At 38.3% G+C, this 26,843-nt stretch overlaps 5 protein-coding genes across 8 annotated transcripts; 2 read left to right on the top strand and 3 right to left on the bottom strand.

The window, feature by feature from the left end:
• The first annotated feature begins 735 nt into the window (after positions 1-735).
• On the top strand, positions 736-9,025 carry LOC149008933 (ras-related protein RABC1). 2 transcript variants are annotated; one of them, XM_089162872.1, is made up of 7 exons: positions 736-945; positions 1,067-1,231; positions 2,377-2,445; positions 3,229-3,294; positions 5,556-5,677; positions 6,079-6,207; positions 8,772-9,025. In XM_089162872.1, the coding sequence occupies exons 2-7, from the start codon at positions 1,096-1,098 to the stop codon at positions 8,880-8,882; spliced, it is 633 nt and encodes a 210-aa protein (XP_089018998.1). In that variant the 5' UTR covers positions 736-945; positions 1,067-1,095; the 3' UTR covers positions 8,883-9,025. The 2 variants fall into 2 exon arrangements, with proteins under 2 accessions (XP_089018998.1, XP_089018997.1); XM_089162871.1 differs by having other exon boundaries at positions 1,064-1,231.
• A 1,676-nt stretch (positions 9,026-10,701) lies between these two features.
• Positions 10,702-13,961, top strand: LOC149008932 (uncharacterized). Its single transcript, XM_089163280.1, has 3 exons — positions 10,702-11,194; positions 12,419-12,557; positions 12,672-13,961. The coding sequence occupies exons 1-3, from the start codon at positions 10,841-10,843 to the stop codon at positions 12,854-12,856; spliced, it is 678 nt and encodes a 225-aa protein (XP_089019406.1). The 5' UTR covers positions 10,702-10,840; the 3' UTR covers positions 12,857-13,961.
• A 1,144-nt stretch (positions 13,962-15,105) lies between these two features.
• On the bottom strand, positions 15,106-16,492 carry LOC149008931 (uncharacterized). The gene is made up of 2 exons (XM_089163279.1): positions 16,223-16,492; positions 15,106-15,904 (listed from the first exon to the last, which is right to left on the bottom strand). Exons 1-2 carry the CDS (start codon positions 16,364-16,366, stop codon positions 15,272-15,274), a joined length of 777 nt encoding a protein of 258 aa, XP_089019405.1. The 5' UTR covers positions 16,367-16,492; the 3' UTR covers positions 15,106-15,271.
• A 2,391-nt stretch (positions 16,493-18,883) lies between these two features.
• Positions 18,884-20,793, bottom strand: LOC149008930 (uncharacterized). Its single transcript, XM_089162837.1, has 2 exons — positions 20,387-20,793; positions 18,884-20,070 (listed from the first exon to the last, which is right to left on the bottom strand). Exons 1-2 carry the CDS (start codon positions 20,528-20,530, stop codon positions 19,438-19,440), a joined length of 777 nt encoding a protein of 258 aa, XP_089018963.1. The 5' UTR covers positions 20,531-20,793; the 3' UTR covers positions 18,884-19,437.
• Positions 20,794-21,152: 359 nt separating this feature from the next.
• On the bottom strand, positions 21,153-25,494 carry LOC149008929 (F-box protein SKP2A-like). 3 transcript variants are annotated; one of them, XM_089161911.1, is made up of 5 exons: positions 25,309-25,494; positions 24,542-24,811; positions 21,917-22,265; positions 21,678-21,819; positions 21,153-21,552 (listed from the first exon to the last, which is right to left on the bottom strand). In XM_089161911.1, the coding sequence occupies exons 2-5, from the start codon at positions 24,784-24,786 to the stop codon at positions 21,182-21,184; spliced, it is 1,107 nt and encodes a 368-aa protein (XP_089018037.1). In that variant the 5' UTR covers positions 24,787-24,811; positions 25,309-25,494; the 3' UTR covers positions 21,153-21,181. The 3 variants fall into 3 exon arrangements, with proteins under 3 accessions (XP_089018037.1, XP_089018038.1, XP_089018039.1); XM_089161912.1 differs by having other exon boundaries at positions 24,542-24,808; XM_089161913.1 differs by lacking the exon at positions 25,309-25,494 and adding an exon at positions 24,242-24,350 and having other exon boundaries at positions 24,542-24,619.
• Between the last annotated feature and the right edge of the window lie 1,349 nt (positions 25,495-26,843).

Here is a 26,843-nt window from a genome sequence, read left to right as displayed (position 1 = left end):
ACTTTGTTACCGTACATCATAGTTGATTGCATAATGATCTTATAGAATTTTTTTTTTAATCTCCTGGTGAGGTTCAAATTTGACCTCAGGATCAATAACCGAGAACCCAACTCTTAAACAAGCTAGGCTAGGCGCTTACCGAAAAATTCAATCTGGTTGGGTTGAGAGTGAAATAGGCACATAAAGAAATAAACTAGGACCCATACTTATTGGACGTGTAATAATAATAAATAGAAGAATTTTTTTACATGTGAGTCCTCTTAGTGGATTATAAACTAATAATGGAATTCTTTAGTGCAACATATTAAGTGTGGGTCTGAATTAAACTAATACCGTTAGTTGCCAAACCAAATTTCAAACCTAGAAGGGCCAAAAACCCTTCAAGTTATTTAATATAATATATTATCACTAAAATGCCTTTCAACTATTTACAAGATATATGTTTTTAAATTACATACTAATTAACACTTAATGACATAAAAACATTAAATAATATGTAATTTTAAAAAATATATAATGTGAATAGTTAAAGAACATTTTAGTCAGAGTATATTATATTAAATAATTTAAGGATATTTTAGTCCTCTAGGTTTAAAATCTAAATAGTAAATACACATAATCGGACTAACACTGTTAGTCTGGTTGGGAGTCTTGGAACCCGCGTACATATAATTTTTTTAAAAATATTTAGTTAACGGCAAAAAATCAAATAAGATTTAATATTGGAAAAAGTAAAAACCCTGCGCGTAACGGTGGAATACAGTCTTTTATAGTTGGGCTCTTTTTCTTCAATTTTTCTTGCCTCTCTGCAACTTCAAGCCTTCTCCTTCGAATCTTCTTTTGTATTTTTTCTTCATTGTTAATTATATGCTGTATCTTTCTCTCTTTCATTGGATATCAGATCCGAATTCATCCTATTTTTTACTAAATTATCTATAATAGCAGGTAATTCCAACCGCTCCCCCATTTTCTTCTCATGATATCGGAAAGTTCATGGTGTTTTGCTGAATTGGTGGGATTTTATTTGTGTGTTCTTCTCTGTGATTGATCCTTCTGTTTTTAGTAGGAGTTTTGCGGTAGGAGTGGGGGAATTTGATGGATTCATCTTCAAGCCAACCGGAATTTGATTATTTGTTCAAGTTGTTGTTGATTGGAGACTCTGGAGTTGGAAAGAGTAGTCTTCTTCTGAGTTTTACGTCAGATACTTTCGAAGATCTTTCACCGACAATCGGTAAGATGTGTTGCGTAGGGCGTATTCTTGTGTTACATTAAATTAATATTGGGATTCAGGAAATGTGATTTGAAATGATGAAATGGAGAATCACTTATTTAAGCTGATTGTAACGTGGTGTGTTGCTGTAGCTATCTTGTTTTGGTGGAACAGAGTGAACAGAATCTTCAGTGAATTCAGTTCTGTCTTTAGGAACATATATATATGCAGCTTATCTTGTTGTTAGATCTCTTTTGAGGCAGAATAAAATTTATTGTCTTTGAATAGGAGGCGTTGGTCTAAATGCCTTGATTTCCTTTTACATTGTTCACTCTAGGTTTGGACATAATGTCCTAACATGAATTTGATACTTAATAAAGTTTAAAATTTCCCATTTATGGAATGTTATCCATGAGTTTTACAAGAATAGGTAGCCTCCAAGGTTAATGTACCACTTCCATTTCTAGTTGTTAATGTAGCTCTGACTTAAGAAGCTAAAACTATGGCGTCTCAGATTCAATGGTGATTGCTCCTGGAGATTGTTATGAAGGTTGTTAAAATTTTCCATCTTATGGCAGAGCCCCTGGGAATATTGATGCACTCATCCGTACTCTGATGCATCCTCTTTGGAGTCCTGAACTTTTTTTAGTGATTTTTTTGCCACTTTGTCATCTTAGATTGAACTAGAACTTGATGTGTGGTCGAGTACCTTGAGGTCTACTTGCCCAAAATGTTTCAACCCCATCGGAGCTGCTTCATGAAACATTATTTGTAAAAAAGGTTAAGTCTATTCTCAGTTCAGTTTGATGGTTTCATTTGCTTCTGGCTTTCTTGTTCTTTCGAACTTCAATATAACGATTCATTAATTCCACCCAATGTTTCTCTATTGGTGACACCTATTATGACATAGATAATGCTCATATCTGTTACGAAGTCTATGAAGTATGTAATGTGTTGTGCATGTGTATTTTTGGCATTTGGTCAATTAGCCACAAAAATATGCCTGATGGATGTTCAAAGGTATCTACGAAGCTTAAAAAGAGGTTGATTATTTAGTTGGTTCACTACAACACTGACAATATTGTATGAACTTTTTTTTGGGAAGTATTTCATACTTCTAATTTTCTCGATGTCATAGTAATCGTGTCCTTTTGTATTGTGTGTAGGTGTGGATTTCAAGGTAAAGCTAGTTACTCTTGGGGGTAAAAAGTTGAAGCTTGCTATCTGGGATACAGGTAAATGATATCGCTTGTTGATTCCATCTCCCAAAAGTCTCAATGCCTTAATGACAACAGTTATTTATTTATTTTTTTGGGGGTAATTCCTTAATGACAACAGGTTACCACCTTAAACCAACCTGACATGGTCATCATAACTGTCTAGAGTCTCCAAAGATTTTATATTGTGGTTGAGATCAACGTCTTTCCTATTTTCTCCAACCAAAAAGTTCCTTTTATTCCCCCCCTCCCTGAGTGCCCATCTAAGGAAAAGATCCTCTGATTCAAGGAGGGATAAAACACCTGATCCATATTTTATTAGCCATTGCTTTAGAACCTTAGTATTTAACAATCTTCTCAAATATGACAAGCGCTTTGAAATTCTTGTAGTGGAAAATCTTCCAATCCCTAAACATGGTACTACTGTCATTTTAAAACAACTAAAATGAATAATGATGCTGGTGATCATGACCATGAATTGAGCTAGAAGTTCTATGCACTGAGACACTTGCCAATCCTTCTCTTTCTATTCTATTCTCTCCTTTGTCTCTGCTCTTTTTAAAGATTGCATTTACCAAGTCAGACTCTGCTGCTAGCTGCCTGAGTCCATGTTTTATAGGCTGCTTCTTTTGAGACTTTATTTCACAACTAAGAAGAAAATTGAATAAAAGACATCATCAGCCTTTGTGAATACAAGTCTTTAGTAATTGTTTTCGCCATCTTCCTTTTTAGTAAGATGTGTTTCATTTGGTTAAACCATAAAGGGAAATAATGAAGTTTTCTATTCTTTGTATCATGCAGCTGGGCAGGAGAGGTTCAGAACGTTAACAAGCTCATACTATAGAGGAGCGCAAGGAATCATTATGGGTATTTCTTCACAGTTCTGCCTAGAATTTAATTATGACACTAGTAATGTTGCACGTGTGATGTGTTCTCGCAAATTGGTTTCTTATGATTAAACTATAAGTGAGTAGTAAACTTAGCATTTTTGAAGGAAGAATAAGACATGGAATTTGATCTAAATTAATATTGTCCACATTGTGTTCGCTTGAGATTGTTTAATTGTAGGTATTTGAAACCATATAGAAGTCTTGCTCATAATTTAAAATTACAAAATGCTATTTGTGCTTGGTCTAAATTAGAAGGCATACAGTCCAACTTTAGTGGATATTGAAATGGTTGAATGTAAGATGTGTATTTGTTGAGTGGGTTGTTTGAGGGCAAAGCAGTTCTTAGTCATGGAGTTGGGTACTCTATAATTGTTGGTTTTGGGGCTTTGTTTTTTTTTTTGTCTTCACCTGTTTGTTGGTATGTCATGAAAATTTTCATTTTTCTGTAGTTTCGATACTCCTTACTTTCTTTGTTTCTATTCTCTCTCAATAGACTGACAAAAGATAAATTGGTGTTTTAGTTTTAATTTTGTAGATTTTTATTGGATTTGGATGGTTGGTTGCATGTATTGGATAGCAAGATAGGAATTCCAAAGAAAGCATTTATGTTTCTCACTCCATGTACTGGGCCCAAAATAAAAGCTAATGAACCATGTAGCTGTGATTCTCTCAAATTGTTGACCTACTGTATTTTCTTTTACATTCATTCTTTGTTTTTGGGGGACAAATCCTCTTACAGTCATTCATCCCTTAAAATTTTGATTCCTCCTACAATTTAAATAACTAATGGAAGGGGTAAATGTGTGAATGAGTAGGAAACTGAAATGTAACCATTGTCCCTGTACATTTGAACCTTGTTTTCTTGCAAAATTAAAATTTAAATAACTAATGGAAGGGGGTAAATGTGTGACTGGGTAGGGGCTTTATAGGAAACTGAAATGTAACCATTGCCCCTGAGTTCGTGCTTTTATATTAGTAGTATGATAGGTTCGCGTTTTGTATTTCATTTTTCAAATATGTTCGTGCTGTTCAAAATTTGAATTCACTAGAGGTGCAATCTTGCTAAGATCAAAGATAAACAAAATAAATAAATATTGAAAGGCGCATCACTGATATCTTGTGGGATGTGATACAGTTGCTTGCTGTCATGGATGATTTGTGAGCTTAGAAACAGCATGCCTTATGGCAATGGTTTATATAAGGTTTCTTTCCCTTGTTGATTGTTATAATTCATTCTTACTCGAGGTTCTGACTATCTGTGCATGTATACATGACATACGAATAGAGTGTGGTGCTCCTGTTTGGGCGTACTGTTTCTGCATTTATGCCATTATGCATCACATACACTGTATTGGAACAGAATAAATTCCTAGTACTACTCAAGCATTTCCTACTAGGATTTTAATTTTGCAACTGACAATTTTTTCAAATCTGAATAAGATTTGGCTACTAATTCATCAGGGATACATTTCCAAATTCACTCATCGGATGGATCAAGTGTAACTAATGATGTTAATGGCTTTTGACACAACGATTCACAATTTTACTGGCCTAAGAATTTGCATGATGGCAGTTTCAACCGCTAAGATTGCTGATTGGATTTCAATGTGTTAGATGTTTAGTATTTTAATTTAATTTTACTCAGATACTCATGTCAGTAGGGTTTGGTTGATAGTTGTATGTTGGCAATGAAGATGGGTGATCCTCATCTCTGTTCGAAACCCCCCCCCCCCCCCCCCCCCAAAAAAAAAAAAAAAAAAAAGAAAAAAGAAAAAAGAAAAAGAAAAAACACTTATGGCTTACTGGATCTAATTTAATGTGAATTAAGATCCTAGATTTTGTTTCATTAACTGAAGAATGGTATTGGCCTTGTTAACTATGAACCAATTGATTGTTTGAGCAGAATAAGTATAACCTATGTAGTCTTTTCCGAACTGTTATCATAACAATGTGATTTTTCTTTAATATGAATTTGACAGCATTACATTAACTTTTTTTTTTTTGGTGGGTGGGGGGGGGGGTGGTGGTGGTTTGTGTTTAGGGGTTAGGGTGAAAGGGAGGAGTTGATTTCTATAGTTGGAGGTCCTTATCATGCTGTGCTGGCACCTTTCTGCTCTAGTACTTTTACATTTAATAAAAATCATGTATTTATTATCTTAACTCATGCGTGTCAGACAATTCAAGTTGAGATTGGAAAATGTTAGTAAATATTTTCCCCCTTGGGGGAGTACTTGACAGTTTATGATGTCACGCGGCGAGAAACATTCACAAATCTCTCTGATATATGGGCGAAAGAAATTGACCTCTACTCAACAAACCAAGATTGCATCAAGATGCTGGTGGGAAACAAAGTGGATAAGGTACTTCTTGAGATAACTGGCTCAGAACTTTCATTTTATGGAGAACTTGGAAGAACTAAATATTTGATAGGGATTGGAATATAGAAGATGTGGGCATGCCTTAGTTCAATATGGTTAGGTTGTGCTATTGCAGTCTATTGGTTGGGTCAAAACTTGGAAACACCCTCTCTTGCAAAACAAGGGGGGGGGGGGTAAGGCTGCGTACATTAGTGCTCCCAGACCCTGCAGAAGGAGGAGCCTTGTGCACTGGTGCTCTTCTCTGAATTGTAACATGGTTGAAACAGTTATTCTGTGGCTTATGTTCATGTTGTACTTCATTGAACAATGTCATATCATCATAGACATCATTTCAAGGTGTAATACAACTTGAGGCCATTTTGTTTTTTCCCCTTCCTCTCCAGGAAAGTGAAAGGGTTGTTACGAAGAAAGAGGGTGTCAACTTTGCAAGAGATTATGGATGCCTGTTTCTTGAATGCAGTGCTAAAACCCGAGTTAATGTTGAGCAATGTTTTGAGGAGCTTGTCCTAAAGGTATGCACATTTTAAATATGGAATTCCTTGATTGTGCCTTCAATGAACTAATAAATGCCAATTTACATTTTTAAATATTAATTAATTAATAGAGAGAACAACAAGATAAATTTGGTTCTCATTGTCCAGTTGTTATTATACTGATAATTTAGCATTAAATGTATTGTATTTAATCATACGAGCGCAGATTTTGGCACAATGGTAAAGTATGGTGACATGGTGGTCAAGGTTTAGAGTTGACAGACAGCCACTCTCTGAAGTGGGGGGCAAGGCTGCCTATATAATGATCCTCCTGGGACCCTGCAGTGGCAGGAGACTTGTGCACTGGGGACTTTCTCTTTTTCAAACTCATGGTACTTTTGTGTGGTAGATTGTTAAGGGAGGGTTCCCTGAGCAAGCAGCATAATGGGGTAGTCCACCAGTGAGGGGCAACGAGATGTTTTAATGTTGGCAACGAAATGTTTTGACCAGTGAGAGTCCTCTTGTTGGCCCTATGATAGTCACTTTTGCCTCATAGCCATTGGCCAAGTTCAGGGTTTGTCTTTTTGAGCTGCTATATTTATAGATAGTTGTTCCATTTGTGGATATATCTGGATTATGATCATCTGAATGGTATCAGAACTACGTGGTTGCTATTATCTCCACCCTTGTTTTGTGTGATGTTGATTACAATAAATCTTCAGCTAAGTCATCATTATATTTCTTAAATGAATGTCAACTTTGGGAGATTTCATACATCCGTTTGAAGGGAACATCTTAATGCAGATGCCTGTGCTTTTATTTCTTTGTTAATGTCTTTTTTATGGTAATCAGAAAAAAAAAAAAAAAAAAAAAAGAGAGAGAATTCAAAGATCACTTTCTTCTTTTTTTACCTGTTCTTTAGAGTTAGCGTTGTAAAAGGTACTTAATGCAGACAGCTGATACTATTGGCATTACAAATTTCTTTCAGATTGACTCATCCATTTTAGATATGTTTCTTTCCACATCAGAGTAACTGTTTCTTTCTGATCTGCCTCTAGCATATGGTTGTAGTTTTATCACCTCTCATAATCTCACAGTACTGCCTTTCCTTTTGTGTGACTGATAAACTTTTTAATTGATTACTGTCATTTGGAGACTGACTGCATGTACTATCATGTGCAGATGCTTTAGCTATGAAATTTAGTTAAATCTTTTTTTTCCTCCATAGAGGCTGAAACATTTACTTTACCAGAATTGTTAGACCCAGTCAAAATTCTTCAATTATTAAAATTGGCTGTTTGTACCCTCTATTGTCTCTCTTTTTCCCCAGTTTGGTTTTTTTTTTTTTTGGTTGGGGGGGGGGGGGTTGGTTTTTTCTTTTCCAATTGTGAATCTCAAAGTGACTTTGCGTCTAGACTCTGGTTTGCATGTCCAACTTCTAACATCTAAGAGGGATCAGGAGAAACTAAATTTTGGAAACATTGATTTCATTCCATGTCTTTCCTAACCTGTTAGGCTAATACTTCCTTCTTTCTTACTTTGATGCTTCATCATGAGTTTTTTTAATCTAATGTATGGTGTGTGATATGAGTCAAAAACGTGCCTCAGCCAAGAAGGCCATTGTTCATGAAATGAAAAGAAATAATAATTTTTACTAAAATTTGGCGCCTTTTTTTTTTTTTGTTGGGGGGAGGGGGGTGTTGTAAAATTTTGGTAGCTTTTAAAGGTCTAAAAAAAAATTAAAATCAGGATGGGTTTAATTTCACATGCTTTACTATATACATGCATGCATTTTGTACATGGAAGTTCTTCCTAGTGATTAGTGAACGCACTGAATTTTCCACATCATCTGGTCATCTAAGCTTTCCACATGACATAATTGTAATAAATTACTACTCACTTCATGTTCTCAAATCTGTACTGTGCACATGGAAAGCCGTTATTTGGATTGATCCTAATTTTCCAAGTTAAGCACTGCCATGGAGAGAATTCTGTTGTGGAATTTCAGAATTTTTACATATTTGATTGCCAACTGTTATACTTTTGAGCTAGCGGTCGATAGTATTAGAGTTAAATGTATATTGCCTTTCATTATAATGGTGTTAGGTAAACCACATCATCAATTTGTGGAATCATTATATAGTATGTAATATTTCTGTTTTTCCTCATTAATGAAGATGTGTACACCTTTTGAAAGCCATGTTAATTCCGTATGGCCCGCCTTTTACAAGTTTGCAAATGATCGAACAGTTGTGACCAGAAATTTCCTTAATTTCATCATTCCTGTTGACATACTCAAATGACTCTGAAATATCATGTTGCAAACATCTAAGTACCTCAGATGGTTGCTATTTTGACTTGTAAACAGACTAGAGTTTCGAATTTGAAGGATTGTAAAGAGAAACTTCCTTATTTTCATTGTTTCTGTTAGCATACTCTAAATATATCTGATACATCATGTTGCAAACACAAGATGCCACAAGATGGCTTACATGGTGTACTGCATTAACTTGTAGACAGACTGGAGTTTTTGAATTATATAATTTTAATTTTGTGAGTTAGCATGCAAGAGTATGATGATTTTTGGTTGTGATGATGTTCAGATATTGGAGACACCCAGTCTGTTGGCTGAAGGCTCAGGAGGTGTGAAAAAGAACATCTTTAAACAGAAGCCTCCTCCACAAGCTGATGCATCAAGCAGTGGCTGTTGCTAAACTGATTGTCAATGTCAGGTTTCTCTGGTTGTCATATCTACTACATATTTGAAGAAAAACTGTAAATTCAGCATTTCAGCCTCAAATAGTGAAAGAAGTTGTTCCTTTTCACCTTATTATATATATATTTTTCTTTTCTTCTTCCAATGTTTGTCTGCTGGGATAAGTTTCTTGGAGGTAAGGTGGAAAGCATAACAGATTCTACATTTCTGGGTAGGTCTACTGTTCAAATGTTTGGCAACCCCTATAAACATAATTGCTCTTTCTGGCTGGTGCATCAACATTATCGGTAATGTTGACAGTCATGATGCCACTGGAATGAGATACTTCCATGCACAGATTTTTTTCATCCGTATGAAGCAAGGATGCTCCATAGGCGTCTAACGAGGAGCCAATCAGAATGCTCCTCATACTTCCGATACATTTGATGTATTATCGATACATATAGGATGCTAATAGGGATGCAACAGGGCTGGGCTTTTGCAATCTCAAGCCCAGCCTTGTATGCTTTAATTTAAATTCATTTTTGTCTTGGTCCTAATTCAGGGCTAAGGATTATTGTTGTAACCCTAAGCCCTACATAGTCGAGCCAATCCCATTTGAGTTCTGCTTGTCCTTGATTGGAACGGGTTAGGATGGGTTGGCCTTGGCCCTAGGGCTAGCCTTGATTGGTCTATCCTTGGCCTTAATTGGCATTATCTGTGGTGCTAGCCTTGATTGAGGTCTTGATTGGCCTTATACTTGACCCTGACCTTTGTCTCGAGTGGCTGTGTCCCTGACAAAGTATGTTTTCAGTTACAATTATTTGATAAATTAATATCTCTATTCAGCACAAAAATCCTTATTCAAAATCTTGTTAACAAGTAAGTCAATAGTAATAATAATAAATAGAAAAAAGATAGTATTTTAGTTACAAATATAATTATGTCTTTGATAATTTTTTTTGAAATATTACATTGGAGAGATGTCAATGTTTTTTAGAATAAAAAATGACTTAGGTCAAACCTCAAGAGATCCAAATAAAAATACCTTAAAAAATATTATAAAAAGTGAATTCATAGCCTAATTCGACCATGATTCAAGGTCAAAATCAAGACTTATAACAAGGTTAATATGAAGATTATGGTAAAAATCAAGGAACAATATCATGATCAAGATTATAAATAAAATTAAGGTCAGGATCATGGCCAAAATTAGAGCCAGGGTCAAGGTCAAAATTAGGGACAGGTCGAGAGGGGTCCGACGGGATAAAGCATAATCTTAGGCCTACCCTTGGCATTAGCTAGCTATAGAATGTTTTGGCCTTGACTTGTCCTCAGGACAAAAAAGTTGAGCCAAAGCCCTATTTAGGCTCAACCCTGCTCAAAGTGGGTCAAGGAGGCCAGGGCCAAACTTGTTTACCTGGATGTTATGGTGAAAATTTTAAGAGTCCGGCCCCTTTTTTTGGTGGAAAGGATCTGATCTCAATTGGTCTTTTAAAGAGTTATTATCTCAAGAGTGTTTTTTACATGTGGGTCCTTTTCGTAGAGTACAAACTAAGGTTGGATTTCCTTAGTGCAATAAAATTACACGGGACTCCTATTATATAATTTATTGTATTATGAGGACTAATTTAATAAACATTAGTTTGTATTCTACAAAAAGTAATAACCGTTAAAAAAAACTCTTACTTCAAACATGGAAAGTGCGTCTCCAGTCGTTCAATCTTCGCACTCGAACATTTCGGAGCTGCAAAGTCGAACTATCCATTCAAATTCGATTTTGGGATCTGGTAGTGAGTAGTGAGTAGTGACAACCCTTCACCGGAAGACTGGTTCTTAACCGTGGACCCACGAGTGGTGGTGTTGAGCCGTCAGAGTTTGGACACGACGATCAAGTTGTGAACATGAGATTCAAAACTAAAGCTGAGAAAAACAAGTTAAATTACAAAACAGAAAAAATCCGAAGGTGTCAGAAAAATGGGTGCCTGCAAAGCATCCATTCTCAATCTGCTCTTCCCGACTCCAAACCCTATTAATCCTAAAACCCTCCAGCGAGTAAATCTTAATGAGGCCTTAAAAGGCTTAATTTCGTCGAGAAGGCGTTTGCTTCTCTTCTCTCTTTCAGTCTCTTCCACTCTTCTCGTCCTTCCCATTATAAATCAACCCAGTTCCAGCTCTGCTCTTCCCAATTTCGACCCCGTGAGCCCATCCGAGAAAGACGCCAGCGTTGCTCTCTCTGAACGAATCTCTAACGCCGTTGAATTGCTTGAGAAGGGGAAAGAGTCGCAGGCTCAGGGAGACTTCAGTCGTGCTTTGGAGTATTTTTCCCAGGTACCCGCTTCTTAATTTTCTTCGAGGTTTCTCTTTTTCTTCTTCCAGTATTCTGTTTCATAGAAGATTCGAATCCAAGTTGTGTTAGGTTTATTGAAGTTTTTGTGTAATTTCAGTGAACTTTCATTCCATGCTATAGATTAATGTTTGTAGTTGTTGCTAAGCTAATTCTGGTTCTGTGATCATAAACTCGGATAACAATTTCTTATCTTTGCTTTTATTCAGTGAAGCCGCCAAATTATATGATATCAATATCTAGAAGATACCCTAGAGGAAGTGACTTTTCTGTGACGAGGGTACTGTAGCTTGGTATTCTTGATGAAGTGTTTCGGACCTAGTTAAATCTTGGAGGGAAATTGCTTGTGTGATTACCTCGTTTGTGCCCTGTTGGTTAGTCCATGCTAGGGCTTGCTGAAGGTTTTATGGAATTTGGAATAGCTTGTTATAAACAGAGACCATTAGTTACTAAAGGTAATGAGGTTGAGGAGTTGAAGAACCTGGTTCAACGTGCCAGTTGTATCTTCTTGTACTAGTTTCTTAAGGTGTGACTAGAGTGTGTAACCTATGAAACTTCTATTGGTAATGAGACTTCCATGGGTACATATGCACCAAAATAGAAGGGAACAGCCAACTCCCTCCACCCAAAGAAAAAGAAAAGGAGAAAAAGATAAAAATAAAAATAAAAATAAAATGGAATGAAGACTGCCTTGAAGGTTCTTATTAACACAACTGTTATGATCCTTTGTAATTGGGAGCCACATTATTAATTGCCACCACTTTCCTGCTGTCAGGATCCAAGGATAATAATCTTCATCATAATCCTATTTTTTGACCTACAATACTGACATCATGATGATTTCCTGATCTCCATCCTAAAATCTTTAATGATAAACGTGAGATTGCGGCACTCTCAAAATATTTTTGTGTTCAACATAGATTTCAAACATATCATGTAGCAGAAGAATAGCTATTCTTTTGTTTTTGGTAATATGACAAGAAGATGCATCATATATCATTATCTCTTGTGAATTACAAGTACAATTTAGGAGAGTTTGATTCTTAAGCATCGGCTTATGATATGTCAAATTCGTTGATCACCAGGTAGAAATTCCCTAAATGACGGAATATAGGTCTTCCAAATGCAGTACCAGAAATTATGTCAGTTATTACTCCTTATCCATAAGGAAAATTATGCCAAGAAATTTTAGTTTTATTTCATTTCAGGTGGTCAAAGACTACAAAGAATTTGCGTTCTCGGACTATGCAAGAGTGGGGAGAGCATTGGCATTGTATGAGATTGGGGATAGAGAAGAAGCAATTGCGGAGATGGAAGATATTTCTGTATCTCTAAAAGGATATCCGGGTACATGCTACGGCTATTAGCATTAATTGCTCAGTTTAAAGCCAAAAAAGTGTGCAAGCTGGAGACCTTTCTTTATCTTCCATACTACCGTTCTTATTTCTGTGTTTCCTGCAGAGGTACATGCCGCTTTAGCTGCAGCCTTGTATGTGGACAAGCATGCTCCTTTGCTGGCTGAAAACCAGTTTGCGATTGCAACCCTGCTTGATCCTCACTATACAGACATCTCTTACGTTAAAGAAACGAAGCATTGGCCACCAAGTCTTGTGAGTTCCTTGCAACATTTCATCACCCTTTCCTAAGGAGTTTCTGTATATAACACATTACATGTTCTATAGTGTAAGGTTCCCCTCAAACAAATGTTAAATGATGAACCTCTGTTGATCATTTCTTGCACCTTTTTGACGTGCACTTCAACTAGTGAAGTGTTACCTTTACATAGATCATATATATGGCATTTATAGACATACTCATGAAACCTAATAGCAGTTGTGGAACATATGATTCATTTTTGCTGTTTGATGTACTTCAATATTCTTCGTCAGATTGGCTTTGTGCTATGCTGTTTTCCATACTCAAATATGTGAAAGTATAAAGTTATTGACTGCATAATGTACACATCCTTTTTTATATTGGTTGTACCTGTTCTACACCATTAAACCACATGGGGGAAGGCTTAACAAGACAGGTTGGGAGTGAGGAGAAGCACCAATTTGTATGAACTGAAGAGCACAAGGGTGATTCCTGTCCACAACAACCTGCAGGGCATATTGAGGCTTAACTCTTTGGTTTGCCTGCCTTCATAAAAGCCTTGTAAACCACTTTTCTTGTCAAATTAGATCCACCCCATGCACTCTCAAGTTCTCTAACCACATCTTCAGATAACCTCTTCCATATGCATTAAATGAAACCTCGACTGGTAAGACGAGCATCAATGGGTTACCTTCTGATCCAGTAGCGATGCTCTCGAATGGAAATGGAAGCCTGTGATAGGATCCATCACATAACGAATGTTTGGATTGAAGAAAGGACGAACAGTGTCCATTCATGATTGAATAAAAAACCAGATCTACTGTGAAAATTTTGTAACCCCATACAGAAATCACACCACCTGGTTTTCTCAGTATTTGATACAAAAGAATAGAAGCTTGGGAGATCAAACCAGTGCACAGCTTCAGCGACAGTCACCAGAATATAAGCTTAAGCTTGGTTTTCTCGAGTTGTGATCAACCTTGGTTAGAGCAACTACTACATGGATAGAAGGAACTAACCCAAATATTGATCTAGGTACATTCTCCCTATATCTTGAGTTTGGTTCACCTCCCTGTGGCATGAGCACTATGTACTCCTGTTATGCTGTTTCGCCACACATATTGTGTGAGACCCACTAGGGGTTCTACCCTTGAATTGTTTTATCCGTTTTATATGTGAGCCCCACACTATATGTGTGTTGAAAAAGCATCGAGGGAGCACTACTATGTGCTCTCCCTGATGGAAAGGTGATTTAACTCCCCAATCTTTCAAAGTCTGGATCACCTCTTCGTTAGGGGAGAACAATGTGCTTTCTTGATACTTCTCAACCGCCTAACAGAGTTGGGACTCATCTCTAGATATTAACAAAATGGATCAAGAGTGGGAACCACATGGGATTGGTTGTGAAGTTCTCCCCTTCGAGTCTGGTTCACCTCCCCATCAGGAAAGAACAATATGCTCCCCTGATGCTTCTCAACCCCACCTCTGAGGTCTCTCACCTTTATTGTGACTTGTGAGGTTGAGTAGTGTCAGAAGAGAAAAATGATCCCAACTGTATATTTCCATCGCCAGTCGTCAAATATTTAGAAGTAGAGAAAAAATCTAGTTTCATCCCCTCGAGAGGATGCCCCACCATAATATTCTTTTTCTTTTGGTATTAGCTTTAACATCTCTTCTCTGGGATGCTAGATTCAGTGAAGCAACAAGTAAGAAAAACAGTCTTTACAAGAAAGTGCGGCTACCACTGCATACATGTATCCCCCTCCCCTAGCACTGAAGCCAAATTATTTCAGGGTGAAAGGCTTAGTGTTTCACTGACAAAACACAATTTGGGTTGCACAGGTTTGTCAAGGCTACACATGACCCAGGGAATCTGATCAAGCAATCTTTGGGGTCTCTTTGCCTCAACATATTGAGGATTTTAATGCCGTTTGAGAGAAAGCAATTGAAACTTGTGGAACCCCTTGATTGACAAATTTGAACCATTATATACTACACTAGAGACTAATGACTAGGATAAAAGAAGAAAAAAGACAAAAAGTGTTGTTTTCTTCATTGATTTGAGTGTACAGAACATCGAGTATTTATATTGGAAGAACGTAACTTCCTATAATTACTCTTGAATAAAGATCCAGACAATTGGGAGTAAAGCAACTGCCAAAGAGTGACACATTAGCCATAAACTGCCTCAAACACTGCTTTCATCCTTACTTCTGGTCAGCCCAGCGGCTAACACTGAACTGGTTCTTTGACCCAAGTGTTTATTCATCCTGGTTCACCACTGACCGGGTTATTACCGATTGGTTCTTTCGAGAACTTACATTTGGAAAAAACATTTAGAAAAAAGAGACATGCTCTCAGCTACTTCTGAATCCTAGAAAAAACATAAGCTGATCAATCATGGAAGCTCAGTGATTCCACAAAATCTCAGAAATGGCCACTAAACTAATCCCATTCAGTCCGATTTAAATCTTTAATTTTCCTGCAATCATAAAAGCCTTACGGTTCAGAGTCCTAATCAAATTAGTGTCTCCCCATGCACCCTCAAGCTCTTTAACTATCCCTTCAGTTAACAAATCAACACCGCTTTCCTTAGCTGTCTTGACACCAGACCATGAGCTCAACGATTCCAGTACTCCATCAAATGACATCTCTTGGGTTAACTCAAGCATCAATGGATTACCTTCTGATCCAATACCCACGCTCTCGAATGGAAATGGAAGCGTACGATAAGAATCGATCACGTAACGAATGTTTGGATTAAAGAAAGGATGAACAGTCTCCCAGAAACGCTCCATGATTGAGTCAAAAGCTGGATTCACTGTGAAATTTAGGTAACCCCACACTGCAATTACACCTCCTGGTTTTCTCAAGACTCGATTAACAAGAGAATAGAAGCTTGGCAGATCGAACCAATGTATAGCTACAGCCACAGTTATCAGATCAACTGACCCTTCGCCTCCCATCAGTGATACTAGTTCATCCTCGGACATGGAGAGTGGAGTATGAACATAACGAACCTTGGGATGTGATATTGCATGCTCTATCTGGCTTTCACTCACATCAGTTGCAATCACTTGATCATAGTACTCGGCAACCTATATAGACAAGGAGACAAATATGAAATGTAATTATTTAGCGTGCGCGCGGCCGAGATTTATTGACTTCAGAGGCGAAAATTTTGACTGCAACCTGCAACTCTCTCTGGTGCTCAATCATGTAAGTAGACATCGAATCTTGTAGATTATTTTAAAAAATTCAAAGGGATATTTGTGAATCCAACGCAGTTGATTATTCCAAGCCAAGGTTAACAATTGAGGGAAGCAGGAAAATGTCTTAAGAAACAAACAATAGTAAGACTGATCGGTATCTATTTGAAGTCAAAAAAAGAGAGAAAGAAATTAAGATGAGCTCACCCCAATTGCTGCTTGACCATTGCCGGCACCAGCATCCCAGGCCAGTTTCCGATTAGGGGTGAGTGCTGCGAGCTTTGAGAACCAATCGCTGGGATAAGTTGGCCTTGCGTTTACATACGACTTGGGCTCGTAAGGAATAGCCATCTCTTTCTGGGACTTTGCAGTGGAAGAGAGAAGATGTGTGGGTGGAAACTGGAAAGCGAGAGATGGAAACAGCGATACAAATAGACTGAAGAGTTACAGAACCTTCTTACGCAAGCAATGACGTGAGGGAAGGTTAGGTGGCCGCCGGCACCATTAGCCCAGCTCGAATTGTGTGACCGTGATCCGTTTCAGTTTGACCAGTCTAATCTATGCCAAGCTTTCCTTTATCAGTGGCAAGGAATCCATGTCAAAAGCAGATTATCAAGAAAGAAAAAGCCAGATTATCAAAAAAGCGACGCATTGATTTGTCCAAAGGCACCAAATTCTACACGCACGACAGAACCAATAGCAGTAACTGATGCAATTCATTCACCAACGAAACACAGACTCTACATTTCCCCCCTAAAAAATGAGTCCGGATCCTCACCCCGTCGACTTTTTGAAAAAAAAAAACTTCAAATTTTCACCTGTGGGCCCCACGTGTTTGTATGGTTGGGAAGCTGTCGGGGAGCAGTCTGTGCTCCCCGACGGGATGAGAATCCGGACTCCTAGAAAATTGAGTCTCAATCAGGGTATGGATCTCAAGGAAAATTCCCCCATGAATGCACACTAAGTGATAGAATCGAATTTATAAAATATTTTAATTCAATGAGTATTCTTGATTAGAATATTTATCCAAGTTTGAATTCTGTCCCTTTTTGAGTACTCATATAGGGAAAAGTTTCCAGGAGGAGAAGCCAAATCCATCTAGATCACCTCCTCGTCTCCCCTAAGTACTTCATTTTGCTAAGGTGATGCGGATGACATGGCACAGTAGGTGATGCGAATGCTCATATGGAAGTCACACCATTCAAGTTAAATCTTTGCCGTTAAAAAAAACATGTACAATAGGAATTACTTAAGGCACTGTTTGTTTGCTGGAATAAAGGTGAGATGGAAAAAAAAGGGGTGGGAAATAGTTTGTTTTATTCCATGAAATTCTAAAAGTGTGGTTTGTGGGATGAGAAAGCTGTCAGAGTGAAGTGATATGCTAACTTTCGCATCCCGTCCCTTTTTAAAATCCTACTAAATAGGTGAGATATATGAGATTTTGTGGAAAAATGTGAAAAACAACAAAGTGAGATCTACATTTAAAAAATTTCACTGAAGCCTGCAATTTGTCGATTCAAGCTCACACGTAATTTGGATGCGATAGGTTACAAGAAGAAAGATGGGTGAATGAGGTTTAGAGTTGAATATGAACCAGGGGCTTCTTTTTGCAAATTAAAAAAAAAAATTAAATTCTTTAAATAAAATTTATATTTATCAACCCACCTTTTCCTTTTGATTCAGACTGTTAAATGCAACATAGTATACGTGGTGAAATTGTGGCCACTCGCTGCTGCAAATTAAAATATGGGTGGACCCATCTCTGCCTCAAAAAACAGTGAAGCCATTTGCAACGAGTTCCGCCGCTAAACAATGTCCAGCCAAAGAAACTTCGCTCTTTTAAGCGACAAACCACAATTGACAGCTTTTTGCAAGGCTTTTTACCTCGCCCTTGGGATGGTATCTGTCGCTAAAGCCAGCAAAACCCTTTGCAATGGGTTGCGTTATATTGCTCTCCATCGCTAATGAGTCTCGGGCTCACACTAACCGACCGTGCCTAGCTGTATCGGTTGCTCGGCATGGTCTGGTTTCAATATTGATTTAGCGACATTCTCCGTCCGAGACATATTTTGAGTTAGGATCACCTTTTTGTCGGATGAACATTATGTATTGTTCTTGCACTTTTTTGCCACACAAGTTGTGTGAAACCCATTAAGGGTCCTGTCCTTAAATTATTTAATCAGTTTCAGAAGTAGACTCCACACAATATGTGTTTTGAAAAACCATGAAGGAAGCACTACTGCTATCTTTTCGAGTCTGAATCATCTCCCCATTAGGAGAAAACAATGTGATCTCCTAACACTTTTCAACTACACAACAAGGATGAGACCCACCTCAAGATATTAACAAAATAGATCAAAAGTATGACCCATGAGGGAATGGTTGTGAAATTCTCCTTTTGAGTCTAGATCACCTCTCCATCAGGGCAAACAATATGCTCCCCTGATTTTCTTCACCCCACTCACCTTTGATCTTGTCAATATCTGGCGGTGTGTCACAGCCCTACTATGAGGTTGAGAAGCATCAAAGAGAGAAAAGTGATCCAGACTCTATATTTCCATTGCCAATCGCCAAATATTTAAGTGGAGGAAAAATCTAGTGTCACCCCTTGAGAGGATGCTCCAATGTGACAATTTTTTTTCTTCTTTTGGTATTTACTGTAACATCTCTTCATGGGATAGTAGATTCAGTGAAACAAACAAGAAAGACAATCTTTACAAGAAATTGCCATGTATCCCTCTCCCCTAGCCCTAAAGCCAAAATATTTTGGGGGAAAGGGTTAGTGTTTCACAAACCAAACACAAATTCAGGTTGCGCAGTGTGTTAGGCCTAAGAATGACTTAGGGAATCTGATTATACAATCTCTAAGTTCTCTCTGCCTCAGCATATTGAGGATTTTGATGCCTTTTGGGAGAAGACAACTGAAACATGTGGAACTTTTGATAGCAGACAAGCATACACTACACTACAAACTAATGACTAAGATAAAAGAAGAAAAAATATAAGTAATGTGTTCTTCATTGATTTGAGTGTTGTTTCCAAGTACAGAACATCAAGAATTTATAACTACCTATGAATAACTTCTAACTTCCTATAACTACTCTTGAATAAAGATCCAGACAAATGGGAGCCAGGGAGCCACACAATTGCTTGCTTCCTTAGTTTTAGTCAGGCCAGTGACACTGAATTCGACCAAGGCTAATTCCGAACTGGTTCTTTGACCCAAGGGCTTATTCATCCTAGTTCACCAGTGAACCAGGTTATTATCGATTGGTTCTTTCGAGAACTAACATTTAGAAAAAGGAGATATGCTCTCAGCTCCTTCAGAATCCTTATAAAAACATAAGCTAATAAATCATGGAAGCTTAGTGACTCCACAAAATCTCAGAAATGGCCACCAAACTAATCCCATTCAGTCCGATTTAAATCCTTAATTTTCCTGCAATCATAAAAGCCTTGCGGTTCAGAGTCCTAATCAAATTAGATTCTCCCCATGCACTCTCAAGCTCTTTAATTATCCCTTCGGTTAACAAATCAACACCGCTTTCCTTAGCTGTCTTGACACCAGACCATGAGCTCAACCATTTCAGTACTCCATCAAATGACATCTCTTGGGGTAACTCAAGGATCAATGGATTACCTTCTGATCCAATACCCACACTCTCAAATGGAAATGGAAGCGTACGATAAGAATCGATCACATAATGGACGTTTGGATTGAAAAAAGGAAGAGTACTCTTCATGAAACGATTCATGTTTGAATCAAAAGCTGGATTTACTGTGAAATTTAGGTAACCCCATACAGCAATTACACCTCCTGGTTTTTTCAAGACTCGATTAACCAGAGAATAGAAGCTTGGAAGATCGAACCAATGTATGGCTACAGCCACAGTGATCAGATCAACTGACCCTTCGCCTCCCATCAGTGATACTAGTTCATCCTCGGACATGGAGAGTGGAGTATGAACATAACGAACCTTGGGATGTGGTATCGCATGCTCTATCTGGCTTTCACTCACATCAGTTGCAATCACTTGATCATAGTACTCAGCAACCTATTTAGCCAAAGAGACAAGTATGAAATTTAATATTTAGGTCTAGATTTTTTTTGAGGGGAAAATTTTCACTTCAACCCAGTTTGTAGCTGTCTCTGCTGCTCAATCATGTATGTCAACATCGAATTTGTGTATTATTTTGATGGATACGAAAATTCAAAGGGATATTTGTGAATCCAACGCAGATGATTATTCCAAGCCAACGTTAACAATTGAGGGCAGCAAGAAGATGTCTTAAGAAACAACAATAAGATTGATCGGTATTCCTTTCGAGTCAGAAAAGAAAAACAAAATAAATAAGATTAAGATGACTCACCCCAATTGCCGCTTGACCATTGCCGGTGCCAGCATCCCAGGCCAGTTTCCGATTAGGGGTGAGTGCTGCGAGCTTTGAGAACCAATCGCTGGGATAAGTTGGCCTTGCGTTTACATACGCCTTGGGCTCGTAAGAAACAGCCATCACCGACTGGGACTCGGCAGTGAAAGTGAAGATGTGTGGGTGGAGAGCCAGAGATGGAAACAGCAATACAAATGGTCTAATGCAACGACGTGAGGCAAGGTTAGGCGGCAGGGCCTAACTCGAATTGTGTGATCCAAGCAGTTTGACCAGTCTAATCTAAGCGAAACTTTCCGTCATCAGTGGCAAGCATGAAGCAACCCATTTGACCATATCACACATTGATGTTAAGAAATCCAAATCAAAAGCGAGACATTGACTTGTCCAAGCCATAAACTAGACCATACCCTATACACAGAACCAATAGCAAGAACTGCAGCATTTTCCCCCCACCCCGCACGCAAACTCTACACTTCTATAGAAGATCTCCACAAGTTCACATTTGGTGTGTACGCTATTTATGCGTCGGGTAGGAGAAGACTAAGAAACCTTGATGCTAGAAGGAATAGAGCTGACAAAGCAGAGGACTTTGTGATGTTCAAATAAACTTTATCAATGCAAAAATTATAATATAGTTCAACGATCCAACAATTTCTTTGAACAAAAGGCCAAGTATTCTTGGCCAAAACACCAGTCATACCTAATGCTCACCATATGTACAGGTATTTTGTTTTGGGGGGGGGGGGGGATGCTCTTCAGATTGCTTGGTTCAAATCAATGTGACGGGTGAGGAAGGTTTACTGCCCGACGTGCTTGAATAGAACAGGCACAGTGCACAGATGCTAGGTTGAGACAGCCACTCTTTATGAGGGAATGCCTTCCGGGGCATGTGTGAAGTCCAGGGAATGAATCACAGACAGCCTGAACAGCCGAAGGAGTCAGAGCCGTGCACTGGCCGATATTGAGGTTCATGAGCCCTTCAGTCTCATGGAACCGATTTTCTGCAGTCCTCCACAGGTCATGCTTGCTCTTCACCCGACTGTTGGCCAGAGAATACATAGCCCTGTCTGTAATATACTTACAGTAGTACAAGCAAAGAGATCTCAGATTGTGGCATCTATCTGCCAACGCTATTACACTCTCATCTGCAGCAAATTAAACAATGTCAAGAATTCAAAGGCAACAGCAAACCAAACACTTTGTCTGTTATATAATGTAAAGGCAGGAAGCATGCCACATCTATCAAACATATCTGGTAGGTTTTGCTCACCTGTTACGAGAACACAACCACACAAGTCCAGGGCCCTCATACCTGGGCATCCAACAGCCAGACTTATCACTCCTAAATCAGTTACACCCTCACACCAGCCCAGATTCAGAAACTCCAACTGATTGCAATTACAAGAAATGGCCTGCAAGGGGACCACCAAGAGTAAATAACCATGCTCATAGTATAGGTGCGAAAGCAACTAAAATATCATTCTCTATACAAGACAGAAGACCATTGACCTTCAGAGCTCTGTCAGATGCAGCTCTTACGCATCCACAAAGATTTAAGAACTTTAAGTTTCTGCAGAAGCCAGTGAGATATGCAAGGGCAGTGTCACTCAAGGCTGAACAACCACTGATGTTGAGTTTAGTAATGTTAGGACATCCATGAGCTAATGCATATAAGGAGTGATCGGTGAGTTTGAAGCTTTTGCTGAGATCCAAGTCTTGCAGATCAAGGCAGAAGTTTGCAATGCTCTCAACTGCATTATCCTGAAGCTGCGGTTTATTCTGGCGCAAGGTTAGAGTTTTCAGTTTGGTGAACTTTGGAGCAAGCGACAATACAAGGTTGTTCATATTGTTACTGCACCTGAGGAAATTATAAAAATCATTACATAACCCAGATAGAAGGAAACTTCAGACTAATAAGGCTGAACACAAGGGAAAATCACATATTCATAACCAACAAGGAAAACATACTCAGAGGACATGCAAACAGTCTCTGAACTAGGACTACAACACACAACCCCCAACCCTACCCCCGCACCCACCCAAAAAAAAAATTTAACTATGTATCATGAATAAAGCGCCAAAGGTATTAATAACCAGTTGAAAAATGGTCCTATGCCTCCATAGTCCATGCATATATTGGATGCTACCATGGAAAACAAAATGGTTTTTAAGCAAATGAATACCCGATAACAGTATAACTAGCTTAAATGGTTTTTTCAGTGAAGAGCTACACACAGTGACAGAAGTTTGGATGAGAAAGCAGAAGTTGAGAAGCTTCCCATCTTTCAATTGCTCTACATGTTGTGTTTTAAGTAATAATGAGAATGTAGGAAATTTGGCAGTAGTGGATGTCAAAATACTATGATATGCTGGAGAAAGGCCTAAGTTCCTCGTGTCATATGCTCTTAACATCGATGACATACACTAAATAGGGTAACAATTTATCAGCTGTCAGTTTAACATGGATGGAAGTATTTGATACAAAAAATTAAACGATTCCTTGTTTTCCATCAACAGTGAATAATATCAACCAATGAGTGGGACTTTTCTGGGACTTTAGAACTAACAAGCAATCTTTTGGCTTTTCAGGAAGTAAAGTTAGGGCTTGATGTTTTATTTTACACATGAATGCTTTTCCAACAGTATAACATATGCAGATGCACAAAATTCATGTACTCATACTCAAATGCAAATTATGAGGATACCAAGTAATGGAGATCACCTCAGCTGTTGGAGGACCTAAAATCCACCCAGGTCAGTAATATCATGCCTCCTCCTCTTCCACCATGTTTAGTAAATTTAATCTTGCAGAAACTAACCATTGGAGGTTAATTCATGTCCTCCCACCACCACCCCACCTCCTCTCTCTCTCTCTCTCCCCACACAGTAGCTAGGTAAGCAGATGGAGCAAAATAGCTAACATATCCACTATATCACCCTCTAAAATGCATCCCAACTGCATCTAGCAAAACAAAGGTTTACGCTGTCATCGTGCAATGAAGAACTTCTAACTGTTGGAAAAAGGGGGGGGGGGGGGGGGAGAGACCAAGAGATGGTGGACCTACAATCGTGGTAGCTATTGTATCTGACATAGTGACATTTTAACAATCCAGCAGACACCTGGATGCTTTTCTGATGGACAACCTGGATTAGCATTCATCTTTCCACATTATTCAGGGATACTGAATAGGATATTCATCCATAGCAATCACTTAAGTAATAGAAAATTCAGAACTCAAGACCCAAATCAGTATTTTCCTAACTCTCCTATTTTGTAATCTGCTATTCTCCCCACCTTAGAAAAATCTCCTTTGCGAACAGCTTTTAAAATAGATTTATAAAGATAATCACCTTGTGAAGTTCCAACCCATTAGTTTCTTAAGAAAAATATGCAACAACTCCAGTTACCATGATTGCTGAAACAAGATCAAAATTAAGATGCTCCTTTCCTTAATTGAATCTCCGGACAACTAAGAGACATAGGAGCATAAGCATGTGGAATAACCAGATGCAAATAGCATGTCTTGAGGAGATTTTCACATACTGAAAGAAAAGAAAATTTGGGCAGGAGCCATGAAAACCATGACACTTAATAAGTGCCTTGATAAAATCATGTGACAAGCAAATGACATAAATGGAGAAACTAAATTGAAGGTAGATAAACTCAAATGATATTCCACCCTTATTTTGTGTATGAGAGATAGAGAGGGGAACTTAACTCTTTCAGATAAAGCATGACGAAAATCCTAATTGCAGACAGAAACATGTCGAGTAACATGGAAATTATTTTTCTTCCCGAAATCCAAGAAAACAAAGAGACAATAAATTACTTACACCCACGGGAGAAGAAAAATGACAAGCATTATATGCCCATACGTAATTCTGTTCACCATGAATACAAGCAAACCATTACATTTCATCCAGAACACATCCCTCCAGGAATCTGAGAAAGTAGAAATACAATAACATCTATTATAAGGGAGAGACAACCAACACAACCAACAAAGTCCGACAATCTCTTCTAGTAAAGGGAAAAGTGTACCAATGAAAACTGCAGCATCACCAACTAAAGGAGCATTTAAAGCCAAATACGAACAGTAATAAGGATTCAGGAAAAAGGACAAGAGGGTTTACCACGACAGGCAGAGTTGAGTGAGCCCTAAGCAAATAGCATCTCTCCAGCCAGTACAGACACCAGAAGCTATGATCACAGTCCGATCATCAACAAGCGAAACAATTCGCAACAAAAGCTCCATAGGAAGGTCCTTCCACTCAGTCAACACTCCACCTCCACCCATCTTGCCTTCTCTACCACCAAACACTACAAGCTTCTGAAAGCAAGATTCTAAATCACCAGTTTTTGACCCTTCCCCAAACATAATCAGTTCTCAAAAGCTTCGCCTGCTGCGTAAAGCCAAACGGAGAGCCGTGAAAAAATGAGATAAAAGACTAAGAGCACATGTTTCCGAATTCCAATACATTAAATTCAGAAACTCATGGAAAGACGCGTAGGGCCGTAGACCTAAGTTTTCCAAATGTTATGAAACAAATTGATCAGTGCTACTAGTCTACTACAAACCCCAAAGATCATAAATTTTAGACACCACCATAATCACCCAACCAATATACTCTTTACATTTTATATTAAAAGATTTCAATTTACATATATTTCACAAACACGTAACTTACTAACTTAGAAAATCAGACATTAAGGTCCAAATTGCCCCCAAATTAAATTAGAAAGGAATTTAAATACATTGAAAACGATGAAAAGCCAATACAGATGAACAGAGACACTAGTGAATAAAACTGAACCCCGAAATCATCAGCAAAACAGGAATCAACTGCAAAATCAATAATCGCCAATGCCATCCAAACCGGAAGAAGAAGAAATGCATTACCTTCCTTTTTCTTCTAAGAGGATTTCGACGTCTTCTCAGGAATGAACGAAATGAAGAAGTGAAAGAATCACAAGTGAGATGTATTAGGGTGAAATGTTGAGAAAGAGAAAATCAGTTCAGAATTGAGAAACGAGAGAGTAGAAGAAAATGGCGAGAAGCAGGGTTTATATAGAAAGCTGAGGAGCTGTTACGTTTTCGCTCTGCACTGCTCTAGTTAAGAAAGAAAACAAATTTAGAGAAAAAGAGAGAGAGAGAGAGAGAGAGAGAGAGCGCGCGCGCGGGAGAAAGATGACGTGCACGTGATAGGACGCATGTGGATATCCACGTGTCGGACTGTGGAAGGCCTTTCGATCGAATCTGGATGGGACCCACAGAAAAATGGGATTATGGTGAGGGAGACCAGATTAACGATGGCCATTAAGCGACTAAAAAGTATGGAAAACTATTTTAGGGTAAGAAAGGAAATGCGGAAAGTTAAAGAAATCAACGGTCTAGATTGTAAGAATGATAAAGACTCGACAAGGAGAGGAAATTTCGGAAAACGATGGAATCGTGAATAAGGAAAAACAACTTTAGGGAAGATTGCGTTTGTTTAAAATCGAAACCGCTAAACATGCTTGTGGTGGATTGTGGGCCTGATCTGATCTGGGCCCATTCCATGAGAATGTGGAAGCATCTGTGCGACTGTGCATAGAAAAGGGGGTCAGGTTCTGTAGTATAGCCTTTTATAGGGTCAGCTCTTGTCTTGAAAATGATGTTACTGCAATAAGAGTAAAAAGGATACCTTTCTACCTTTGGTATAAATGCAGACAGTGCCATATATAATTCACTGATTTTGTATAGTAACTAATGTTACTGAAAATTTTTAGATGATCGTAGATTTACGTTCCCCTCACACTTTTCTAACACATATTAAGAGAATTCTACCTTTGATTCATTTTGACAAGCGAGGTCTATTTTTACTGTGTAATGAAGAAGTGAGACCATCACAGACCTCTACCCTAATGAATAGAAGATCCAGACTCCAGTGCTGTTGATTGCAATACGAATTACCCGATTTACTTATCTGAGTCACTATTCTTGAAATCATGCAAACCCTCTAATGGCAACTCGGACAACTCCCTTTTGCCTGACAAAATAGTAATAACGTACCCTGGTTGTGTCTCTTGGGGCCCATCAAACCAGCTACCTGCTTGCATTTGGTTTTGTCTTCTAAGAATTTGAGATCATATTCCACAAAATGTATTATTTAACAGACAACATGACACTCAGAAGCCACAAACCGAAAGGGTAAGGCTTTAAAAAGTTTCATTAAGATGGCCCATGAACCCGTTCGGGTTTCTGACCAGGTTCATTCCCATAATGAGGAAAAAAGAAGTTGCAGAAGAGACTGATGAGAAGATTATAGCTTATAATTATTTGAAAAGCATGGTTTCAGGCTCCAATGGGTGTAAATCCCTAGATAAGCTATGTTGCAACTTGCAATGTGGGGTCTAAGAGAAAGAAACAAACTAATACATGTCATATGTGCTACT

The sequence above is a fragment of the Hakea prostrata genome, chromosome 7 (genome assembly GCF_041222555.1).
Source record: "Hakea prostrata isolate BN-2017 chromosome 7, UWA_Hpros_2, whole genome shotgun sequence".
Lineage (NCBI taxonomy): Eukaryota > Viridiplantae > Streptophyta > Magnoliopsida > Proteales > Proteaceae > Hakea > Hakea prostrata.
Note: the sequence above shows the minus strand (reverse complement) of the source record. Positions and strands in the feature narration are given on the sequence as shown.